Consider the following 23,137-nt stretch of genomic DNA (forward strand, 5'->3'; position numbering starts at 1 on the left):
TATATATATATATATATATATATATATATATATATATGTATATATATATGGTTTTCTAACACGAGTACGTTATATTTTTAGTTGGTACATTTTAGTAGTATGTACCGATTTTAGTAGACAAAAATACTCTTATATATTATGGATTCTTAGTTTTAAGGTTAATGGTATTTTAATAATTTTTATTCTCAAAACTAAAAAAAAAGAAACCCTTGAAACCTTTACTCACCTCTTTCATTCCTTTCAACCCTTTCTTTTTCATGTCTCTCACTCCAACCTTTCCTCTCTCATCCTTGTAGCCCCAATTGAAAAAAATTAGAAACACTTGTCTAACCCACCTTCCTCACATTTCCAATTTGTTTCTCTCTCATTTCCATACTCTCTCTCACCCACACACAGCAACCCACAACACCGCAATTGGTTGTTTTCGTTCATTTGTTTTCCACTTTAATAACATTTAATAATATTTTAATTTATTATAAACTAGTATTAGTTTTTAGAGAAACTTATTTTATTTTCTTTTTCTTATTTTCTTCTCCTTAAAAAATGTGCTTATAGAGAAGTTCATGCAAACAAGTCTAATGTTAAAAAACAACAAATACATAAATTGTTCTTTGAAGTACCCTCGATTCCAGCATAGTGTTACAGAAAAAGGAGTGTTGTAAGATTATTCATTGTATCTCAATATGTTTATGTATTATTATTAATGTTGTATTACATTAAATTACTTATTTCAATTTTATATAAACTACTCACACTAAATGATAAAAAAAAAATGAACATTGTTGAATGCAGTTATCGTATCCATAAATGCACCCTTCATACACCCACCAAAATAATCCATCTGGAGTGGCACTAGTGATAGCCATGTTTTGCTGCTTCCAATAAAAAGATTTTGCTACGTGTGTTTAACTATGCATAAACTTTATATCAATTTTTTTTTTTTAATTTTAATATTTATCATTAAAAAAAAGTCATGTATTCACATCAATAAATAGACTTATATTGTGATAAAAATATAATGAAATGTGGTGTAGATGTGCAAATGATGTATGGGAATTCTGTGATTTGTGATGGTTTTATTTACCGTGACTTAATTTAAAAATGAAATTTAATGATAATAAGAAGGAAAAATATATAACACAACCCTCGAATCAAAAATCAACATCAACATCATCAATTGTTTTGTTATTAAAGTAAAAAAAAAAATGAACGAATAGAGCAAAATCAACAAATTGCAGTGTCGCGGGTTGATGCGTGTAATTGAGGGAGAGTATGGAGATTAGAGAGAAACAAATTAGATAAGTGAGGAATGTAGATTAGGGTTAGGCAAGTGTTTCTGATTTTTTCAATTGGGACTATAGTAGGGATGACAGAGAAGATATTGGAGTGAGAGAGATGAAATAAATAAGGTTCAGAGGAATGAGAGAGATGAGTAAGGGTCCGGGGGAATGAGAGATATGAAAGAGAAAATGTTGAGATGAATGAAAGAGGTGAGGGAGTGAGAGATATGAAAGAGAAAAGGTTGAGAGGAATGAAAATTATTAAAATATCCTTAACCTTAGAACTTAGAATCCATAATATATAAGGATATTTTTGTTTACTAAAACTCGATACATATTGCTAAATGTATCAACTGAAAAATAGTACGCACATTAGCAAACCCATATATATGTTTAATTTTTTAAAAATTTTGAAATTACTTATTCGGACCTAAAACATTTTAGATGATTGCTGGGTAGAAAAATAAATTGTTAAATTTATATAAGGTTACTTTTGGGTAGAATTTTATTATGAAATCAATAATGTACCTTTTCATCCAAAATATTTTAGGTAATTAACAATAGTATATTATTATTTTTAAATAAATAGTGCATTTATTTTTAATGATAATTTTAGATAGATATGTAAAATTTATTTTATAAATTTATAAAATATTTAAAAAATATCAAATACTGATATTATACCACGCATACAAGTATAAGTCTTTAAGTACCATAACTAATAGTATTTTTTTTCCAGACTCAAAAATTTAAAATTTAAAAATCAAAGAAAAAAATAAAGTTTGTTTTAATATTAAAAATATATTTACATATAAAAAACCATATTTGTATTCTCATATATCATAAGGTAGGAAGTAAAATAATTCAATAATTTGTGCCTATAAACTAATTAATTTCACACAATTTTTTTAATATGTAACTAAACACATGATTTGAAAATACTACATTTAAAACTAAAGTAGTCTTTATATATATATACGCACACTTCCTTATAATACATGTAAAAAAATTCTAGATACACATCTTATTATAGACTATGATAGGTTAACAACTCCTTTTTTGTTCACTTTCACGTACGTAACAATTAATATAAATATTTTAATATGTTTTACGTAACAATTTAATATTTTAAAATAAATACACCATTTGTTATATGTTTTTTTGTTAAAAATATAAAGAATTGTTTACACCTCCTCACGTGGTCAACATATGATTTTTCTATTACTATTATTGTCTTCCAGCACATCAATAAACATATTGTAATCTAACTGGTGACCGGGAAATACAGGTCATTTTCGCGCTGTTACTTTTGTTAATGAAACGGGAAGTTGCCAGTTCCAATAGGCATCTTGTGACGTTATCTTCTTTTTTCTAAATAAAAAATTAAACAAAAAAAGTATCCTATCATTGAAATATAACAATGGAAACGTGTGATCGACAGAGATTCTCCGATCCTAAGGTCTTCGCTTAAGGAAATAATCTGCTGCATTCGATACCATATTGTGTCCATATATACCTGTAAATCTTACTGCAATAATGCATTATTTTATTTTATGTCATTGTAAAGTATCTTTTTATTGTTATCAACTGAATTCTGATTTTTTTACATTTCTTTATCTTTAACCTTTCCAATTAAACAAGTGGTAAACTGATTTGGTATTATTTAAAAGTTGAATAAACTTACCTTATTTTTATTGTGAGGTACACAGTTTTATATATTTTAACAAAGAGAAAACAAACTCATAATATTTTTTTTTTCTGACAAGATCCACAATATAAAGAAAATATTAAAAACATTATTTCTTCATTGAATGTAATAAACTATCAATGAATATAAAGCCAGACTATAATTGCATTGTTTCTTGAGTTTTCTTTTGTGGAAATAAAATAAACCTCATGATTGGCAATAAGACAAAAAGTGAAGGGGGAGCACGAATCATGTTCCTCCAATAAGACGGGAATCTAGAAAGATGGGTGTTCCACGCAGGAAGTAACCGTGGAACGCAGCACAGAGTGCAGAAACCCAGCAGGTGGCGCAGAGAGAGAAAGAGAGTGCACACACACTCATATGAGATCAGGTCCAGAGAGGAAGAGGAGAGTGAGGTTTGGAGTTGGTGGTGTGTGTGTGATTCAGACACTTCCCCTGTGACTCAGCGTGTTCCTGACCTCTCCCTCTTCTCCCTTTTATCTTAATTCTCACTCACCCACTCTATTCCATTTCTATTCTCCACACACTAACTCTCTCACTCTCTCACTCTCATCACTCTTTCACCATGGCGCTGCACTCCGTCTCTTCCGTTCCACACGTGCTGCGCCTCTCTGAGCCATTTCCTTCCCTCCACAACGCTCACCTCCTCCTTGACCTCGTCCCTTTCCGCCGCAAACCTAAGCGTCGAACTCGCAAATTGAGAGCGTTTCCCTCACCCTCGCCACTCTCTCATTCTGCCGTCAAAGCTGTTCTCCATATCGACCGCACCGCCGCTGACAATAGCCTCCAGGCATCGCCTGCTTCCTCTTCTTCTCAACCGCAGGTCTGCTTTTGTTTTCCTGTAGCATTTTTTTATTACTTTTCTGGATTGTAATCTTTCCTGAGATGAGAAGTTGTGGATGGGAAGATTGAACTGTGAATGAAAATACAGTCAGATTTGTTTTACAGTCAATCGCGTCAACTCATCACTGTAGAAAATCTCAAAATAGAAGTTGAATGAAGAAGAACTCTAAGTAAACTATATACAAGCTCATTTTGTTGACATGATTATTCACTATCATCTTGATATGAAGTTACTCAGTACTTTACGCTATAAGTGGGGATATTTCTATAGCAAAATGCCATGGCTATCTAGTTGGCTGGGGAATGTTTTGTGTAAAGAATTTCCTTGACTTAATTGCTGTTCATTTAGACGAGGAAGAGTGTTTTGTAGGAGCTCTAGATTTCTTTTTACAAGAGATAGATTCGGAGAACTTTGAGGTGAAAAGAGGATTCCAAAAGTGATTTATCTTTGTCTGGAAAGGGAATCTGTATAACCTGGAAACTCGAGGCCAGAGACCTAGTCCAGGCATCAATAAGGCCAAAGCAAGGAATACAGGTTTCCTTCACCCTATTCGTTACTGTCCTTGAAATTAAGACTTTGGAGACTTTTTGAATTGTGAAAAATCTAGCTGCTAGTTCAGAAGAATAGAACCCCAATGTCTTTATTCAATGCCAACTTATGTAAGAACATTCCTCAACTGGCCTAGTCATATGATTCACATATCATAAATAGTGTGTCCCCCATGAATCCTGACACTCTAAGGCTTGTAGGATTTGTACTACACGTATGGGTGAAGTGTCCTATTTGAGACATATTTTTTTGCCTCGGATATCAACACAATGTTAATAACGACAAATATAATGATTTTCTAAAATCCCCCATAAACTTGTAAATTTATTGTATACGTTTTTATTATGATTATAGAAATAAGGAACACATTATATGAACACTACTTTTCATATATGTGTTTACATTATTATATTCGGTTAATCTTGTTTATATATGATTTTTGAGTTTGTAAATATATAATGATCTAATATGTAGATCCGTGTCGTGTCTTACATTTTGGAGACTACACGTGTGTTGTGTTAGTATCCGTGTTACATCATAAGCTTTCTCAAATCCAAACCACGATGTCTTGCCCTTTCTATATCTTCTGCCACTTCGTTATTAAGAAAAACTGTATCTAAATTCTAAAATCTGCCTGCCTGATGTGAAGCACTTTAATTGTCAGAAACTGTATCTGGAAAAACATAGAGAGGACCCTGCTGGTCAGTTTGTATTAGCTAGTTACATGACTAATTCACTGATTATGGTCATCCTTAACTTTGGATTATATCCTTCAGTGGAACTGGGTTCATACATGTACAGTTGAATATCTTGCCTTTGGGTTTAAACTATCCAACTCCCTATGAAGTTGCGCTTTTAAGAAATCCCAATAATGTGGGAAGAATGGAACAATGCAGCTTCCAGGCTCTAGAGCTTACCACTGATGAGGTTTTTTCTAGTTGATTAAATTATTTTATATATATTATTATGGAATGCATTCTACAATATCAGATTACCAGTTGCATTTTTTGGAAATGTACTGGAGATGTTAATCATATCATATATAGAATGATAGCAAGCCACCAGCCGAGTGTGCTCTTTTAAACGTACCCTTGTTTGTTCTTTCAATTTTGTTTAAATGATGCTTTAGCAAATGTATAGGAAAACAAATGTCATTGTGAGTGTCATTTTATTAATTCATGAATGTGTAAAATTGCTTATTGACTTTTTGATCAATATCAAATCCATGCGTAGAATGGTAGCAAATAGTTGTACTTGAATGTACCCTTGTTTGTTTGTTTGCTTGTTTTTCAATGGGCTTTCTTTGGTATTAGACCCTTGGTTGGAAGCCACATTGGACCACAGGTCTACAACCATTTTGAGTCACTTTGGCTTGACCCTTTTAACAGTAAAAAGCTCTCCCAATACATATTTTGTCCACTCACAAGATACAACCAAGATCCTTTTCCTTACTATTTGAACCAACATATGCTGTCCACTTTCAATTTTGTTTAAATGCTGCTTTAGCAATGGACAGGTAACAAGTATAATCTGGTTTAGGTGTGAATTTGGTTTAACTATTCTATGAAACATCATAACTTCTAAATAAACTGGATCATAGAATGAATGTTACATCTTTTTCTTCTTGTATTTCAGTTTATAATTTGCAGTTTGATTTTCAATTAATTAAAGGTGACTCTGGCCTGATGCATAGAAGTTCCACCATTGTGGGGTCCGAGTTATTTTAGAACTTAATTTTTCAAATGTTTTGCTAATCGACTATTAGACATTTTGTAATGTAATCCACACGATAACATGTTGAGTATCCTAGTCACTTGTTGGACAGGTTGCAAACTTGGAGGACATACTATCAGAGAGAGGAGCCTGTGGGGTTGGATTCATTGCCAATTTGGAAAATAAGGGATCACATGAGATTGTCAAGGATGCTTTAAATGCTTTAAGTTGTATGGAACATCGTGGTGGTTGTGGAGCTGATAATGATTCTGGGGATGGTTCAGGGCTGATGACTGCAGTTCCTTGGGATCTACTTGACAATTGGGCCAACAAGCAAGGGATTGCTTCCTTTGATAAGTTGCATACTGGTGTTGGAATGGTTTTCTTACCAAAAGATGCACAACTTCTCAATGATGCAAAGAAAGGTTAATGTGTTCTTGTTTTGAAATTTTGATGATTACTTGAGCTCCAATAATGTCTTTTGTCATGTTTAAGTGTTTGTAACTTTTGTTGACTCCTGTTGCATATTGCATGCAGCATGATGTTCTCCCCTTTTTTGTGTAACGAAATTTTCTTATTTCTTCTAGGAAAAAAAATCTGAGTTTCACCTCAATTATAGAGTCTATAAAGAGTATGTATGACTGTTGAAACACCTTAAGCTGATGAGTTGATTTTGTAGGGATAAATTGTACTAAACTCATATTACGAGATGGTATCAAAGTCTATCTCGTCCCTTACAAAGAAAGTTGCCTACCATATTATCCACACACATGGGCATTGGTGCTGGACTGTGAGGAAATATATTGGGAAAAACCCATTGACTAGAAATATAGCTTGAAATGAGTATACAAACAGGGGATAACCCTCATCTTATAAGTTAGTTTTGTGGGACTGATTTAGATTCAAACTCATTATAAGATTTTTCATTGATTGAGCATGCTATTCTCTAATTTGCTTAGTCATTGATGACATGTGAATGTCATACAAGCCTATTGTTACATTTATGACTTGAAAGTCAAAATAACAATCAATCTTCAATATGCTACGTCCTTTTAAATCATATCTTTTAACACTTTCCTTCAATCTGAAACTTATGTATCATATGAGTCAAGCTTGTTAAAAATGGTCAGAGAGCATGACGGTTACTGAAAACAAAAATGGATAAATGACAGTGACTGCTGGAAAGTGAAAAATGCTCAGGGGAAATGGTAACTGTCAGAAAGAAAAAATGACCAGAGAAGGTTGATATTTCCTGAACGTGACTTTCTCTTTGTTAAAGTGACAATCAATCTTCAATGTGCCTCATCCTTTTTAATCATATCTTCAACACCTATGAACCACAAGCTTTGTAGAACTTGTAGTTGAAGCATGTTTCGATTAAGGCATTGAATAAAACAAATGATAAGAGTTCATACATTGTAAATATTTGTTGCTGCATCATAGTTTGTGTATCTTTGTATTTCAGTATAATTACTGTATTGAACAGGAACTGAATCTATATAGGAGCTTTATTTTCATTGTTAAACAGTTGTCTTAAACCTTATGTTTATCATGTGTGGGTGCTTTGTAGTGCCCTTTGGCTATGGCCTTATAGCATGGATTCCCCAAAAATATAAGTCGTAAAATCAGTCATACCCATAGTTTAATCGAAACCACTTCAAATGATCAAACTCTAAACTTCATACTTATCAAATTCCTCCGTTCATTAAAGAATTCTGTTCATAAAAGAATTCTATTCCAACAGTGTACACTAAATAGCAAGTTGAGAGCCAAGAGCTTTTTGTTGTGCAGTTCTAAATCCTTTCAAATTAATGAACAAGATCTTCTGAGTATCCTTGGGACAAACCCAATATTAATTGAAAATGCCAAAGTTTTCCCAAAGAATGGAAGCTTCTTAACAATGGAAGGACCTTGAGGTTAGCAATATTTGCACCTGTACCTTGCTTATTTTAGAAATAAAACCTGCTTATTTTAGAAGTAACACCCACCTCCCTTGGATCTTCCTCACTTTGTTACTTTAAAAATAAGGGATCAATGTCTAATTAAAACTATATTGGATATCCTACATAGATTTGTTGGGCCTATCATGTCACTTGCTATTGGATCACTCATAATATCTAATCCTAAGCTCGAAATGTCTAAATCATGATGCTGAGTATGTACTGTAGATCACACGTCAAATGAAGATATAATCAAATCATAATATATAACATATAAGTGAGTGTAAATCTCACCTTATAAGTCAACTGGTTTATAGTCCATTTTCTTAAATGATATCAAAGTCTATTCTAGCATAGTTTGTTGGGCCTATTATGTCACCTGTTATTTGGTCACTATCAAATCACTCACAAATATCTAGTCTCATGTTCTAAATGTCTAGTTCTCTGTGTGTGTGTGAGTTGTGTTGAAGATCTCACATTAACTAGATATAAGACCAAATTATATATAAGTGTGTACATACCTCAAGTTATAAGTTAATTTTATGAGGTTGAGTGAAACACAGTGAAAATCTGAACATAAGATTTCTAATAAAATAAAAATATACAAGAGCTTTTACATTAGGGCCATTATGCTAGTGTATAGTTGGAAAGGATAAAGAGGGAACGAAAATGATAACGAGCCTTGATATAAAAGACTTGCTAGTGTATGAAAGTAGAAAGAAAAAGGTTGAACAAGAAGAATTGGTTGGGGGAGGGGTACAAAAGGAAAGCATGTTTGTTGCTCTAGAGTTATACTCGCCCTTTGCCCTATTATTTATTGCTTAAGCCCATGACTGCCTCTTTCTAGAATAAACAAAAGATATGAGCATGATAAACTTCTGACTAATTAAAAAGTTGAGTTGAAAGGGTTAATGTTTTAAAAAACGATGTGGGCAAATGCTCTTTCCCATATGTTAAAGGCTATATGCAACTCATGTCGTGAAAATTTTTCATGGAGTCAGTATATATTTGCAGACTTGGCAAAGTTTCTTAAGCTCTTATTTATATTAAAATGTTCAAAGTGGCCATATGAAAGAATGGTAAAGTTTAAGGATGTCTATATTAAATTTTGCTGTTTATTTTGTTTCTCCCTCTTTCTTTTTTTTTTTAACTGTGGATTTTTTCTACCCTTCCTTCTTGTTATTAGTTCCTCTTTGAAGAAAAAGAAGCCTGTATATGACCATGCAAACACACTTTGGGCAACACTTGTGGTGCATCTTGTCTTCATAAATACTTTATGTGCATGATAAATGGTCAAATATGATATATTAGTTTACATTCTCTTAAATTGGCCAATGTGAATTTTGCACTCTAATACACCTGTTTATGTTCTGACTTGTATTTTACTTTTTTTGTTCAGTTATTGTAAATATTTTTCGGCAAGAAGGTCTTGAGGTTCTTGGTTGGAGGCCTGTCCCTGTAAATACTTCTGTTGTAGGTTATTATGCAAAGGAGACCATGCCCAATATACAACAGGTATTTGTTAAGATTGTGAAAGAAGAAAATGTTGATGACATTGAACGAGAACTGTACATCTGTCGGAAATTGATTGAAAAAGCAGTAAGCTCAGAAAGTTGGGGAAATGAGCTTTATTTCTGTTCTTTATCCAATCAAACCATAGTTTACAAAGGGATGCTTCGCTCAGAAGTTCTTGGGTTGTTTTATTCTGATCTTCAAAATGATCTTTACAAGTCCCCTTTTGCCATTTATCATCGAAGGTACAGCACAAATACCAGTCCCAGGTGGCCTCTTGCACAACCTATGAGGCTTCTTGGTCATAATGGAGAAATCAACACCATACAGGTTGCGTTTTTTGACATTAAAACGCTATAAAAATTTTCTTTTGATTGATTTATGAAATTGCCACATGTTTTGTGCAGGGGAACTTGAACTGGATGCAATCACGAGAACCATCATTGAAGTCACCTGTATGGCGAAACCGTGAAAATGAAATTCGTCCTTATGGAAATCCAAAGGGATCAGACTCAGCAAATCTTGACAGTGCTGCAGAAGTATGTCAATAACCGAATATTAATTATTAATTCCTTCTGCTTGAGGATCTTGATAATAATGATTCATTTTGGAATATATTGTTGAAATTTTAAAACATATGATCCTTTTACACTTATGGTTATACAATACTTGTAATGTTATCTTTTATTTCAAATTATTTTTCATAATCCAATTTTTTAAAATTTCAATATATCGAAGTTATTTGTTAGGTAATGCTCCTATTAAAACGGTTACTTTTTGTTTGGACTAAGATGCTTAATAGGGCTGTGCAAAATGATTTTACATATTTATAGGCTTTTTGTAACTATTTCAATTTTCTTTTAATGATTTTCGTAGGGACAAGGAACTAAGCTCTTTAAAGTTACTCTTCATATGTTTCCATGTTTTGCTTTCTCTTTTCGTTCGCTCTATGAGAAGATTTTATGCTTCTTTATTTCTATTGTTCTTCTTTCTCTTTAATGTATTTCGTCTTTTATTAAAGTAAAACATTGTTAAATAAAAAAATGGAAAGAAAGAAATTCATAGTCCAAATTGCAATGGTTGCTCTTAGTTGGTTGTATTGCTTTTTACTGACTCCTCTTTTTAAGATATAGAAACGCATCTTTTGTTTTGTTTTCAATATCCTCTGTTTTTGAGATTTTCTTTTGTTTTCATCATTGTCATCATCATAATAATAATTATTTTTATTATTAATTTCTTTGTATCAAATTCTAGACTTGTTTTAATAGTCATGTTTATATCTTGAGATGAATGGTCTACTATGGTTCAGTTATTGATAAGAAGTGGTCGAAGTCCTGAGGAAGCTATGATGATTCTTGTTCCAGAGGCTTATAAAAATCATCCAACTCTGACAATCAAATATCCTGAGGTATTTGTTTTATGTAGCAGACGTGTCCAATCTCATGTTATATATCCCTGCTTGTTATTGCATTTTCTGTGAACTTTATTTTTTCAAATAAGAAAAACACGTTCTTTCAGTTTATCACTTACTGTAAGTCATAGTTTTTATTATTGCCTATTGTTTTTCAAATAATAAAAAGAATCTGCAGATAGATGCATAATTGATGAACAGTTTTGCTAGCTTGAAATTTATTGAACTTATTATTTATAATGTGAGTTATTAATGGAAATATAAAATTTCAGGAAGTTCTATATATTTGGATACAATGTGTTTTAGCAATTTTTGGTCAAAATAGGTCTTAATTCCTATATTTTAAAAATGGAGATTTCAGTTTAATTTTACTTTTTTATTATTATTTTTTTTTATCTTTGATTGTTGATAAATTTTGTCCCTCTGTATTGTTCTTATGATACTTGGGTGAGCAACTGAATTCACCAATTGTAAAAAATAAAAGGACCAAGCTCAATGTTTTAATTTATAGGGACTAAGACTAATTTTTACTGAAAATTGAGGGGCCTAAACCACACTTTACTGTATAGATTTTGTTCGATCGTATAAATGAATTTTAATATGTTTTGTTTTGTAGACTGACAATGTCCTAAAATAAATAGAAATATAGCTTCTTAGTCAATCTAAATAGGGTGAAACCCATTTAATGTTTGACAAGATTTTTATTTTATGGTTCTCAACTTGTGTTGGTATCTTGTCCCTATTCAGTTCTTTGTATGACCCCATTAAGTTTTTGATGGCACAGAAAGAAAGGGAGAAGTAGTTGTGGACAGTTAGAATTAGAACAGTAGTGTGGTTAGTTAGAACAGGGGTCACGATTTTCAATTCGGTTTTGTAAAATTATAGGTCGTACCTTTGTAGCACGACTTTTTCTGAAACATATAATGAAGAAGTCGTTTGAAGTCATTTTGGGTGGGAACGACTTTGTTGTATTTTATTTTTAAAACCAAGAGCGGGTCTGTAAAGGTTTATTCTTTGGTTTATTACATATAGAAGTTAGTTGGAAGTTTTTTTAACCAAATATATTTAATAAATAAATGGTAGGGGAAATTGTAGAAAGTGTTTGTGACTCACTGTGGGTGGAAGTCAGTGTTTGAGGCTGTCTGTGAAGGGGTGCCCATGGTGGCGTGGCCTCTGTATGCAGAGCAAAGCCGAACAAGGTGATTTTGGTAGAGGAAATGAAGGTGGGTTTGGGTGTGAAGGGGAATAAAGAAGGGTTAGCGAGTTCATCGAAGTTGGGTAACCGAGTGAAGGAACTGATGGACTTAGACAGAGGGAAAGAAACTAGACAAAATATATACAAAATGAAAGTTAGTGTCACCGAAGCAGTGGGAGAAGGAGGACTTCCATCATTGCTTTGAATAGGTTAGTGGAACTGTGGAAAGAGCACTAGTAGTATAGAACTAGAGAAGGAGTGAGATTGGTGGAATAAATAATATTAAGTTTAGAAAAGTGTGATGCTGCGTAAAAGCTGCTGAATATCTTTCTGAATAAAGAATGAGTAGGTTTGGTAGTTGCTGTAAATTATCATATGCTTATTTCTCCTGAAATAGTTTTCCATTTGCATGACTTCTAATTGGAAATACGAAATTGAAAGTTGTTACCCGCTGTCACGACTCTTATTTTTGAATCTTAACTGACCTCGTGCACATGCACCACAACGTCCAATTCCATGTAAAAAAATTGAAAACCATGATGACTGAGAATGAGTTCTTCATTTTGATCTTCCAACTGAATTCGTGCTGTGGGGCACAACTTCTAATTTCGTACATTGAAAGTTGTTCTGGTGCAGCATGACTTCTTTGCAGATACACTGAAGTGAAGTCATCTTCCTCTTCAATGACTTCTGATTTTCAGAAAAAAAAAGAAAAAAAAGGAAGTCGTTCTCCCAGGACATGACTTCAGTTTTACTTTTCAGCCTAGTTTGAAATCATGTGCATGGGACTTAACCTAAAGTTGTCTCAGTCATGCACGACTTATCCAAAAGCTGTAATAAAAATGAAATCTGCCCAAATTTATTTGCAAAACTACCCCATTCAGGTAAAAACTGAAAAGTGAAGAGTCTGTCATGTTTGTTGCATTTTATATTTCTTACAATCTTCTGAACCAATTCTTTTCAAATTCTGCCTGAGTGTCCTTAATGTTGCTTTTACTTCTTAGGCGCTTGACTTCTATGACTATTACAAGGGTCAGATGGAAGCTTGGGATGGACCAGCCTTGCTTTTGTTCAGGTATAAATGCTTAAAAAGTAATTCATTGGAACATGATTGACTTGTTCGCCGGTCACTATATCCTATTCATATCAAGTGACAAAAAAAAATGTAAGTAGCACTAGTCTGCAAAATGTGGTTACTATACCAAAACCAGAATTTAATGGTCCTCCTAATCCATGCAAAGTCTTGTGGAAGGGAGAGGGTTAGGTGTCCAGGAAAAAAATTCCACGTGATTATTGTTTTACTCTCATGTAGCAACTCTTCTTTAATGAACTAATTGTTCTTGATTCTGTGTTGTTTTGCAGTGTTATTCTTGATTGATTTTAATGGTTATTTGCTATAGTAGTATTTAATGGGATATTCAGTGTGAACATAATGTAAAGTTAGGAAAAAAATTATTGTTTGTATCTTTTTGTTTTGTTATTTCTTTACATCATGCCATTGATTTTTTTTTTTTTATTATAGGAAATCATTGTTGGTTTGAATTTAATTATGGGCTGTTCATTTTCCTTAACAAACAGTTTTTCCATTGCTAAATTTACTTTTAGTACATAGGTATAATAAATAATACTTTTATTTTATTTCCTTTTTAATTTAACCTAAAGTTATCATTTTTCGGTGGTTGATGGTAATCCCATTGTTGTCACAGTGATGGGAAAACTATTGGTGCATGCCTTGATCGTAATGGACTTAGACCTGCAAGGTATTGGCGAACATCAGACAATATGGTCTATGTTGCCTCTGAGGTGAAGTTCCAAACCTTTATCCCCTCTAATTAATATATTGTTGTCTGATGTCGCCTTTTAGATGACAGTCTTACTCTATTGTCTAAATTTAGAATTTTAGGTGAATATGTGTTTCGGCTCCATTTGAACTGGCCAAAGCCAAGATTTGTTAAACTTCATCTCACTAAATCTTCTGTTATCTCACCTTGTGTCATTTTCTTTGGTACATTAAAATCAAACTGTTACGTCCCTTTTGCTGGTGGCTTTCCAATTAATACCTATACCACATTAAGTGTTTAAATTAAACAGAGATGAACAATATTTCAGATATTAGTATCTGACCTGTCTTCTATTGTTTTTTTTTTACACATCCTGTGAATATGATCTTGCTTGCTTATGATGTTTTTACTTTGTTTTACTATTCTTACTTAAAAGATAATGATCAATATAGAACAATTTGGTTTGTTCAAAACATTTTTTTTGAAAATTGGCATCTCCTTAGCTTATTTGCAGTATAACAATCATAGTTCTGAAGTCATAAGTTCCGTTTCATGAATTTCAATTGTTGTATTTAAGATATTTTACCTTGTGTCGTTCACTTTTAGGTTGGTGTTGTGCCAGTGGATGATTCAAAGGTCGTCTTGAAAGGCCGATTAGGTCCAGGCATGATGATAACAGTTGATTTACCTGGTGGTCAGGTTTGTACTGGAGTTTTTCTTATTTCGCTTGGTCTACTCCTGAACTTGTTCCATTATCTTTTAGTGTCTGCTTGTTGTTGCATTATTAATATTGATTTAAATATTTGTCCAACTTAGAAAATTTCTTTTATTTGATGCAATGTTCCATGTTCCCAAGTGACATAAAGTCATTCATTGAATAACATTCTACTTGGTCTTTTCTATTAATTCTGAAATTTTGTGTATGAAGCTAAACTTTCTTCTACTTATTCTGTTGGATTTAGAGAGGCAGAGCTTAGGGAGAAAGAGAGAACTTGAAATGAAAACACTTATTCAAGAGAACATAGTAGTGTACAGGTTCTGCATATCATCCATGTGAAATACATACACAGACACACTCTCAAAGTGGAGACTGTTTCCTAGGCCATTATTTAGATGCATTTATCACGGGATACATGAACATACTATTTCCTAGCTTAGTGCATTAAGTATTATTATTTCCAGCACAATTAACAAAAATCCTGGGGGTTTGTGGCCCTATAAAAGAATGGGGAAAACATAGTCAATAATATACTTATTAATAGCATCCTAGCATTGGGATGATATAGGATGCAAACAACGGAGCTCTGTTTTTAAGCAACCATTGGGGCTAAAATCACATTATTTTGCATGCTATAGCAGAGTGACTCTGATGACTTTTACAAACCTTGTTTGAAGCTTAATTCATGCAACATGCATTGCTCTCACCTGTTTTGTGACAAACCATGAATTCCCTATGCTTAGCGATGTTGTTTCTGACCAGGCCCAGTGCTTTTGGCCAAGGCTTAGGCATACTCAAATCTTGCTCGTCTTACAGCAAGTAGATGCATTTTGGAGGATAAAGTAATCTCACAATCATTGATTATAAAATTAACAGTTGAAAATCGTGATAAGATCAAATACATATATACATATACACACACATAACCAACTCTAAAGTTAGTTACAATCTCAATTGTTGAATTTATAATTAATGGTTTAGTAAAATCTCCAATCCACCTTCTCTTTTTGCATACACTTTGTTCTGTTGATTGTTTGCATATCCTCTGTTCCTTTAATTCTAATGGAAGTCTTGTGAAAGGTTTGTGTTCTTCATCTGCCTTTATTCTGTTACTGTAGGTCGTCATTCTGTTATGCTGACACCATCTGTTCAATATGTATGTTCTGTTCTGATGTTTTCTCCCAATTTTCATTGGATTGGACCTCCTAACACCGTGGTAGCATCCCACTCGGATGCTTTCACTTAATTTCATGATTTTTGTTCTATGGTTAAGACTACATATGACATTCTTGCCAAAGAAAACGAATTAATTTTTCAAGTTTTCAAGAAATTCCACATGAGTGTATCTTTTGTTTGACTATGTTATTGGCTGGTTATGTTTTTACAATTCAATTTGTGTTTTGTTTAAGTGTGATTGTTTGGAGACAGTTACTATAGTTCGTTTCGTGTGTGATTAGTACAACTGTTTTAGTTAGTTATAACTAATTTATCTCGTAACTGAGCTTTGTTATATATAGTTTTCTGTAAACAGAGTTTTAGTATTCTTTTTGTATCTTTGAATTTTACATTCATGGTTTTCTATCATTCTACCTATGAGAACTTCACTAGTATCGTTTTGTCATACTTATATATAGCTGATTGATTAATAAAATCAATTTATTATTTTATATCAGTTATGATAAAATAATATTATATGGGGTGGGGTGTCACTGTCTGTGAATTTGAAATTGTGGTTGCTCATCCCTTTGTTCTTATAGTAATTTTGTTAAATAGTGAATGATTTGTTTTGCTGTAAAAAGTAGTATATACTTTCTTATGGCATATTTCACATTCCAAATGTTTTTTGTGTAGGTCTATGAGAATACAGAGGTCAAGAAACGAGTAGCTTTATCAAATCCATACGGGAAGTGGATCAAGGAAAATTTGCGCTCTTTGAAGCCTGGGAATTTCCTTTCAGCCTCTCTGATGGACAATGAGGCAGTATTAAGAAACCAACAGTAAGAGTTCTATGCAGATATTACTAAGCCTTTATCCTTTATGACAAAAATGCTTGTTTTTAAGTGTTTATATTTATAAATCCTATCAAACCCCGTTGCTTTACACACACTGTTATTGCTGAAGCATTCTATGTGATGTGGTTCTCTGTTTTTCATACTATTTGTGAGGATCATGAATTCTGATTTAAACTCTTAGAATTTGGGCTTAGAGCTAAACCAAACCTCACGAAATTGACCTCTAAGGTGAGGTCCATTTGGGTTTTATAACTTCTATTTTAGCCACATATATAGTTGATGTGAGACTAGCAGCCCTAAAGAGGCTGCAGCAAAGGCAAGTTAGGTGTCTTCAGCGAACAGTTATGGAGGATGGTGTGGGGAAGCCGTAGGAAATTCTTATACTTGGGACAAGATACTAAAGGGATTCAGGAAGGTGCTAAATAGACTCTTGGTGAATAAAAAAAGCTGAGGACCTATGGTAAAGAATCTTGGTGGTGGTATGTAGGTGTGCTAGATAAAGTCCAGGTAAAAAGAAATTTTCATGAAGCATTGTCCGTGTAAGAATGCAAAAAATATTGGGGGGAAATGTTGTAGCCAAGATAGATACCAAAAGGCTGCGAGTTAGGGCTTTAATGGGTTATGCCAATCCTTGGGCACCAAAGATGTGAGGGGTAACTGTAGGCTTGCTTATTTTAGGGAAAGAAAGTTGACTTGACTGAAATCCTATGCAATAAGGATGAAGAGGATAAAGTCTTGGTTACAAAACAAGGTATTAAGGGTGCCAAACAGAAAAGTAGTTGACTCAAATAACTTACTCATTGAGGTATGGAAGGATTTGGGTGAGAAAGGTATTAGTTTGCTGGCAAATTTAGATAACGGAATTGTAGTCNAAGAAAATGTTGGAAGAGTGGAGGAGTAGTGTTCTTAATCTCTATTTGTAAGAACAAGGGATAAATATAAAATTTGGAAAAATTATAAGGGGATAAAGTTGATGACTTATACTTTGACTTATGGAAAAATGTAATCTAGCAGAGATTAAGACAGTGGGCTCACATTGTGGGAAGTCCCTTCTCTAACATAAGACTGTGGAATGTTTATGCATTTGGACATTCCTGAAGTAAAAGGTAAAATTTAGGAAACATACTTTATCAGAAGTTACACGGTTTTAAGTATTTGTGGCCCATTATACAGAACGACATAGAAGTAGAGGCAGATTTAAACCTCACGATTCAAGTGGATGGGTTGAATGGAGGGGTGCTTTGGGAGCTGTGAAGAAAGGGTCTAATGCTCAAGTTTAGAAGAAAAAATTATTGTGTTTTATAAGACTAACAATGTTGTATGAATATTGTGGGAAGTTCCACATTGACTAGAAATAAAGTTAGTTTAGAATATATAAGTGAGTGCAAATCTCACTTTATTTTTAGAATTGAGTTAGGCTTAAAAATTCTATTTTTTAATATGATAGATAATATACCTTGGTGTGTTGGAAGTCCCACACCGACTTAGAGATAAGGTTAGTTTAGAATATATAAGTGGATGTAAACCTCACCTTGTGGAGTTGAATTAGTCTTAAAGTCCATTTCATAATAGATATGAATGTTGGGTAATGAAAAGCCATAAGAGAAGAAACTTAATGTTGCAAACATGAGAATATTGCTTTTGATGATTGGGCTTACTGGACAAGACATAATTAGGAATGAATGAAATGGAGAAAACAATGGTTTAGCACATTGCGTGTAGATCCTTCTGTAGCAGCGGAGGGAGAGTGAGAAAGCCTGATGGTGAAACTGTTAAGAAAGATTTAGAAGTCAGTAGTTTGTCTATAGACTTGACTTATTATTGATAGGGCATTATGGCATTGCCTAATTAATATGAAAAACCTCACCTGACGGTATTATTGTTGTTGCTATTGTCTTTTGTTTGATTAGGACCAACATTAGTAGATTGTGGCTGGTTTCCATAAGCTAATGCTGAATGTCCTACCAGCTAATGTTCTATAGCATGTCGATAAGAGAGTGTTTGCTTTTTTTGTTGATGCTTAGAATACAACATCCATATGGCTATTACCTTTCTAATTTTTTGTGTTACCACCAGGGCATTTGGCTACTCTAGTGAAGATGTCCAGATGGTGATTGAAAGTATGGCTTCTCAAGGAAAGGAGCCCACATTTTGCATGGGAGATGATATTCCACTGGCAGCATTGTCTCAGAAACCTCACATGCTTTTTGACTATTTCAAGCAACGGTTTGCGCAGGTAAGCTGGAGTACTTTCCCACGATTTCTTTTTATAAATTTATTTGCTCCGTTCTCTGACAGTTTTCCTATGGTAGTGGAAAGTTACTTATCTCATTTGTGTTGATCATGTTTACAGTAAAATGTGTTATTGTTTCCTCACAAAGTCATGGGATATTTGTCATTGCATGATACTGTTGTGTGTCTATGTTGTATGTCACTGCGCAGGCTCTCTGCATATCCATATCTGTTTGTGTGTTTCTATGTAGAGCTGAGGTACTGTGTTGGCAAACATTCTTGCACTCAGATTTATACACCTGCTTCTCACATTTTCTGTGCATTTGTTTTTTGGGGGTGGGATGTGGACACATGGAAAACTGTTTTGATGAAAGAGCTTGCTAATATGCATCACTTAATTCATGTTAGATGATCTTGTTGAAGTGAATTATGAACTAAGAAAGCCATGAACATGATCACTGGGATTTGGGTGCCTTGACTGTGAAGACTTTAGCACAATAGGAGAGTCCAACCCAAAAAGGACTAGGCTATTAGGTGGTAGAACCTCTAGACTTAAGTGCCTCATTAAGTAGCTTATGCTATTCAATGTGGGACTCGTAATTGACATTCAGGTATAGATTGTGCAGTGGAGTATGTCTTTTGCAGTGTCAAAGAATTATGGTTGGTTGCATTCCAAATGCATGTACCCATGCAGATGACTTGGACGAATTTCATATGCTTTGTTGATGCGGCATAGCTTTTATATATATATATATATATATATATATATATATATATATATAATTAATGTTGGTTTGAAAGGGTAAGGTTGGTATGGGTTGGGTAGGTGTTTGGATAAAGGATATGTTGGAGAAATCCATCTCCTTGAAAAGAAATCAGTATTGTAAGAATTTTAATCCAGTGTTGAAAACTAACAAAGGAATATATTTTTTGAATATATTTTACTGAATGTTGTTCAGAGAAAAGTGAAATGACTATTTGTATACTCCACAGGACTCTTGAACTGATTGGACTTGGTATACTAAATTTATGACCTTTGACTCACTTTTGGTCTGCCCATAATTAATTGGACCCCCAAATACAATGGTTCACTTTTTTAGGCTTTATTAACTCATGAAATACAGAAAACCATATACTCTTCAGCAGTTCTAGGCATAAGTACATTTACTTGACTTGATAAAATATCAATAGCGCTTTATTATCTTTCTGCGTCATTCCTGGATCTATAGAATCTCCAAATTAGTGAGTAGGGTTGACCATATTGGTTTAAAAATACAAGTCTTGTGCATCCTGATTTTTGTTGCTTCTGTATACTTTATTCAGTGACTGACTAAACAAAGATGACACTGCTGAGATGGGGTTTAATATGCATATTTACAGAACCTTATTGGGAAGTTATGTTTGATGTTGCATAAGTTTTTGGTTTGGATTTACTATTCTTATTGATATTTTTGCATGTAAAATTTCTTGATAATGTTCTTTAATTCACTCTGATGCCGCCGCCACTCCAATTTTCTGTTTTCCAAAGTACAGGTTACGAATCCTGCAATTGATCCTCTTCGAGAAGGATTGGTTATGTCTCTTGAAGTGAATATAGGGAAAAGAGGGAATTTATTAGAAGTTGGGCCAGAGAATGCTTCACAGGTATCTTAGCCTGCATCTGTAATATTTAGTTTGTCATTGCCGAGTAACAACTGTGATTTTGTTATCTTTTCTTGCCCACGAGATGATGGTGTGTTTTGGAGCAGGTTATGTTATCCAGTCCAGTATTGAACGAAGGGGAGCTTGAATCATTACTAAAAGACTCCCAGTTAAATCCACAAGTGTTACCTACATTTTTTGATATAACTAAGGGCATTGAAGGTTCTTTAGAGAAAGCATTAAATAAGCTTTGCGAGGCTGCAGATGAAGCTGTCAGAAACGGTTCGCAGTTGCTTGTTCTATCAGACCGTTCAGATGCACTGGTAAGGACTTAATGGCACCTACTTCTTTCCACATAATGTTTTTTATACACACACACATACACACATATAAACAGTGCTGTTTTTCTGTTTTTGGTGAATTATAAAAGCAATGATTTGGTACATGTGTAATTAGATGACACATGATATGCTATTTTGTCTGCAAGGGATGGTGACAAGTCCTCCTCATTTTTTAATTTGACACCTTTCCACATAATGTTTCTTATTCACACACATATAAGCAGTGCTGTTTTTCTCTTTTTGGTGAATAATAAAAGCAATGATTTGGAACATGCTTACTTAGATGAGACATGACATGCTTATTTTCTCTGCAAGGGATGATGATAAGTCCTCCTCATTTTTTAATTTGATTTTCAATTCAAATTTGTTTTAAGTGAAAATGTCTTTTTCTCATTTGCATTCTGGAGCTATTCTTTTTCTCTTTTTCTCTATATATGAAGTGATAAAGACTGTTGAATTTGTGAACTTCCTTTCCATTTGTCAAGTAAAGTTATTTACAAATAGGAGTGCTAGGCATTCCCCATATATTTATGAATCCTCAACATTCCTTGTATGGGCACCTACCTAAAAGAACTCATCTGAACCTGAGTGCTATGAGGTGCAAAGTCTCCCATCGAGTAGTATGGGATGCTGGGTGGGTTATTCAGTCAACTGGGAACTCATCCTCAAAAGCTAGCTATTTAGGGGGAAAAACTAAACATATAAATATACTATTGAATAGAGTCGTTAAAATGGGTCACAATCCGCGAGTCAACCCAGCTCACCATGGGTTCGGATCGGGTTGGGTTTAAAAAATTGAATTTTTTTTTTATGCAGGTCAGATTTCAACCCGGCTCATTTAAACCCGATTCATGCGGGTTGAACCCGTGGTGGACCGGGTTGAACCCGTGGTGGACCGGGTTGGCCCGTCAATCCACCTACCTAATTTTATTTTTTTAATTTATTATTTTATTTATGAAACCCTAAAAAAATACTGTCTTCACTCACTGTGTATACCAAAAAAGTAATCTCTGCTCTCACAAATCACTCTCACGGAACTTGCTCTCATTTACGGTGCTGTCACTCTCACTTCTTCACTGAAATTCTTCAAGGAGCAGGTTTTTTGTATGTTTTTTGTGTTTGTTTTTTGATGACATTTGGATTATATTGTACTTTTTATTATTATTTTGAATTGTCTTCAGTTTAACATCATTTTTTGGAAATGAAATTTGTTTAAATTTGAATATAGAAAGTTTGTAATTTTTGTTTAAAAAAAATCTAATTAAATGGGCTAGTGAGCCAACCCATATACCCACCAACCCGTAGTGAGTCGAGCCGGGTTCAGATTTTTCTGGCTCGCTAATAAATGAGTCGGGTTGGGTTGGCTCACTAAGTGACCAACCCGTGGTGAGCCGAGCTGGGTCGAGTAGGGTTATCCGTTTTGACAGCTCTACTATTGAACATCCCTTACTACTCAATGTGGGACTTAGGCATCCCATAACACCTAACTTCCTATTAGAATTCTATTATTCCTATCAACCTGGCTTCTATAAATAGTCTTCCAAGCCAATCCCATAGCATTCATTAGAAATAGCATATGAAACATATTTCCTCTTTCATTACAAACATTTCATCCAAACATAATAACTTCGTTCTCTTCATCATTGCTTTTCCTTTCACCTTAAAACTAATTCCTCTGCTATAACCTTATACAACCTTAACCTGACTGTTATCTCCCACAATTATAAAGTTCTCTTGCTGCTTCACAATGAAGTGCTATTAATCTCACACGAGGCAGAGTCATGGCCTAAACAATGCCTAAACCTAAGATTTGTTAACTTGAGTTGTCCTGTCCAATGATTGTTCATCCTTCTCAGATGGCTAGACCCTCAGCATATATATTTTTCCTTGCACAAACAACCCATTATAAATCGAGAAGGAATATAATGAATTTCGTGTGTTGTATATGCACATGTGATTCTTATTTATACTGAAAAAGAGATACAATAATAACGAACAAAATCAATATCTAATAATGGGAAATATCTGATATATCATTTAGCTGGCAAGTAGTTTTATTCATTTAGATTCCCTTGAGCAGTTGGCTCTTTAGTTGACTTCATTTATACATACATAAGGCATATATAGTGATAAGAGAAAATCTTGGCTATGCATTCATGGTCAACATTTTTTTATTTTTAAGTCTAAGTTTAACCCTCCATTATGATTGTGTGGTCAAGATTAGCACCTCTCATGCGAGCATGAATTCTTATATGCTTTG

At 33.7% G+C, this 23,137-nt stretch overlaps 1 protein-coding gene across 2 annotated transcripts in view; it reads left to right on the forward strand.

Moving 5' to 3' along the window:
• The first annotated feature begins 3,274 nt into the window (after positions 1-3,274).
• The window catches only part of LOC106752554 (ferredoxin-dependent glutamate synthase, chloroplastic), a 31,841-nt gene continuing 11,978 nt past the window's right edge, over positions 3,275-23,137 (forward strand). Inside the window, exons 1-12 of one of the 2 annotated variants that reach the window (XM_022777160.1) lie at positions 3,275-3,811; positions 6,192-6,519; positions 9,434-9,876; positions 9,954-10,085; positions 10,856-10,954; positions 13,157-13,227; positions 13,859-13,955; positions 14,540-14,632; positions 16,503-16,648; positions 18,740-18,899; positions 20,429-20,539; positions 20,644-20,859. In XM_022777160.1, coding sequence (XP_022632881.1) covers positions 3,554-3,811; positions 6,192-6,519; positions 9,434-9,876; positions 9,954-10,085; positions 10,856-10,954; positions 13,157-13,227; positions 13,859-13,955; positions 14,540-14,632; positions 16,503-16,648; positions 18,740-18,899; positions 20,429-20,539; positions 20,644-20,859 — 2,154 coding nt within the window. In that variant the 5' untranslated portion in view covers positions 3,275-3,553. The remainder of the gene's footprint in view (positions 3,812-6,191; positions 6,520-9,433; positions 9,877-9,953; positions 10,086-10,855; positions 10,955-13,156; positions 13,228-13,858; positions 13,956-14,539; positions 14,633-16,502; positions 16,649-18,739; positions 18,900-20,428; positions 20,540-20,643; positions 20,860-23,137) is intronic. The other variant, XM_014634254.2, reaches the window with a different exon arrangement.

Source organism: Vigna radiata, unplaced genomic scaffold, assembly GCF_000741045.1.
Source record: "Vigna radiata var. radiata cultivar VC1973A unplaced genomic scaffold, Vradiata_ver6 scaffold_154, whole genome shotgun sequence".
NCBI classification, from domain to species: domain Eukaryota; kingdom Viridiplantae; phylum Streptophyta; class Magnoliopsida; order Fabales; family Fabaceae; genus Vigna; species Vigna radiata.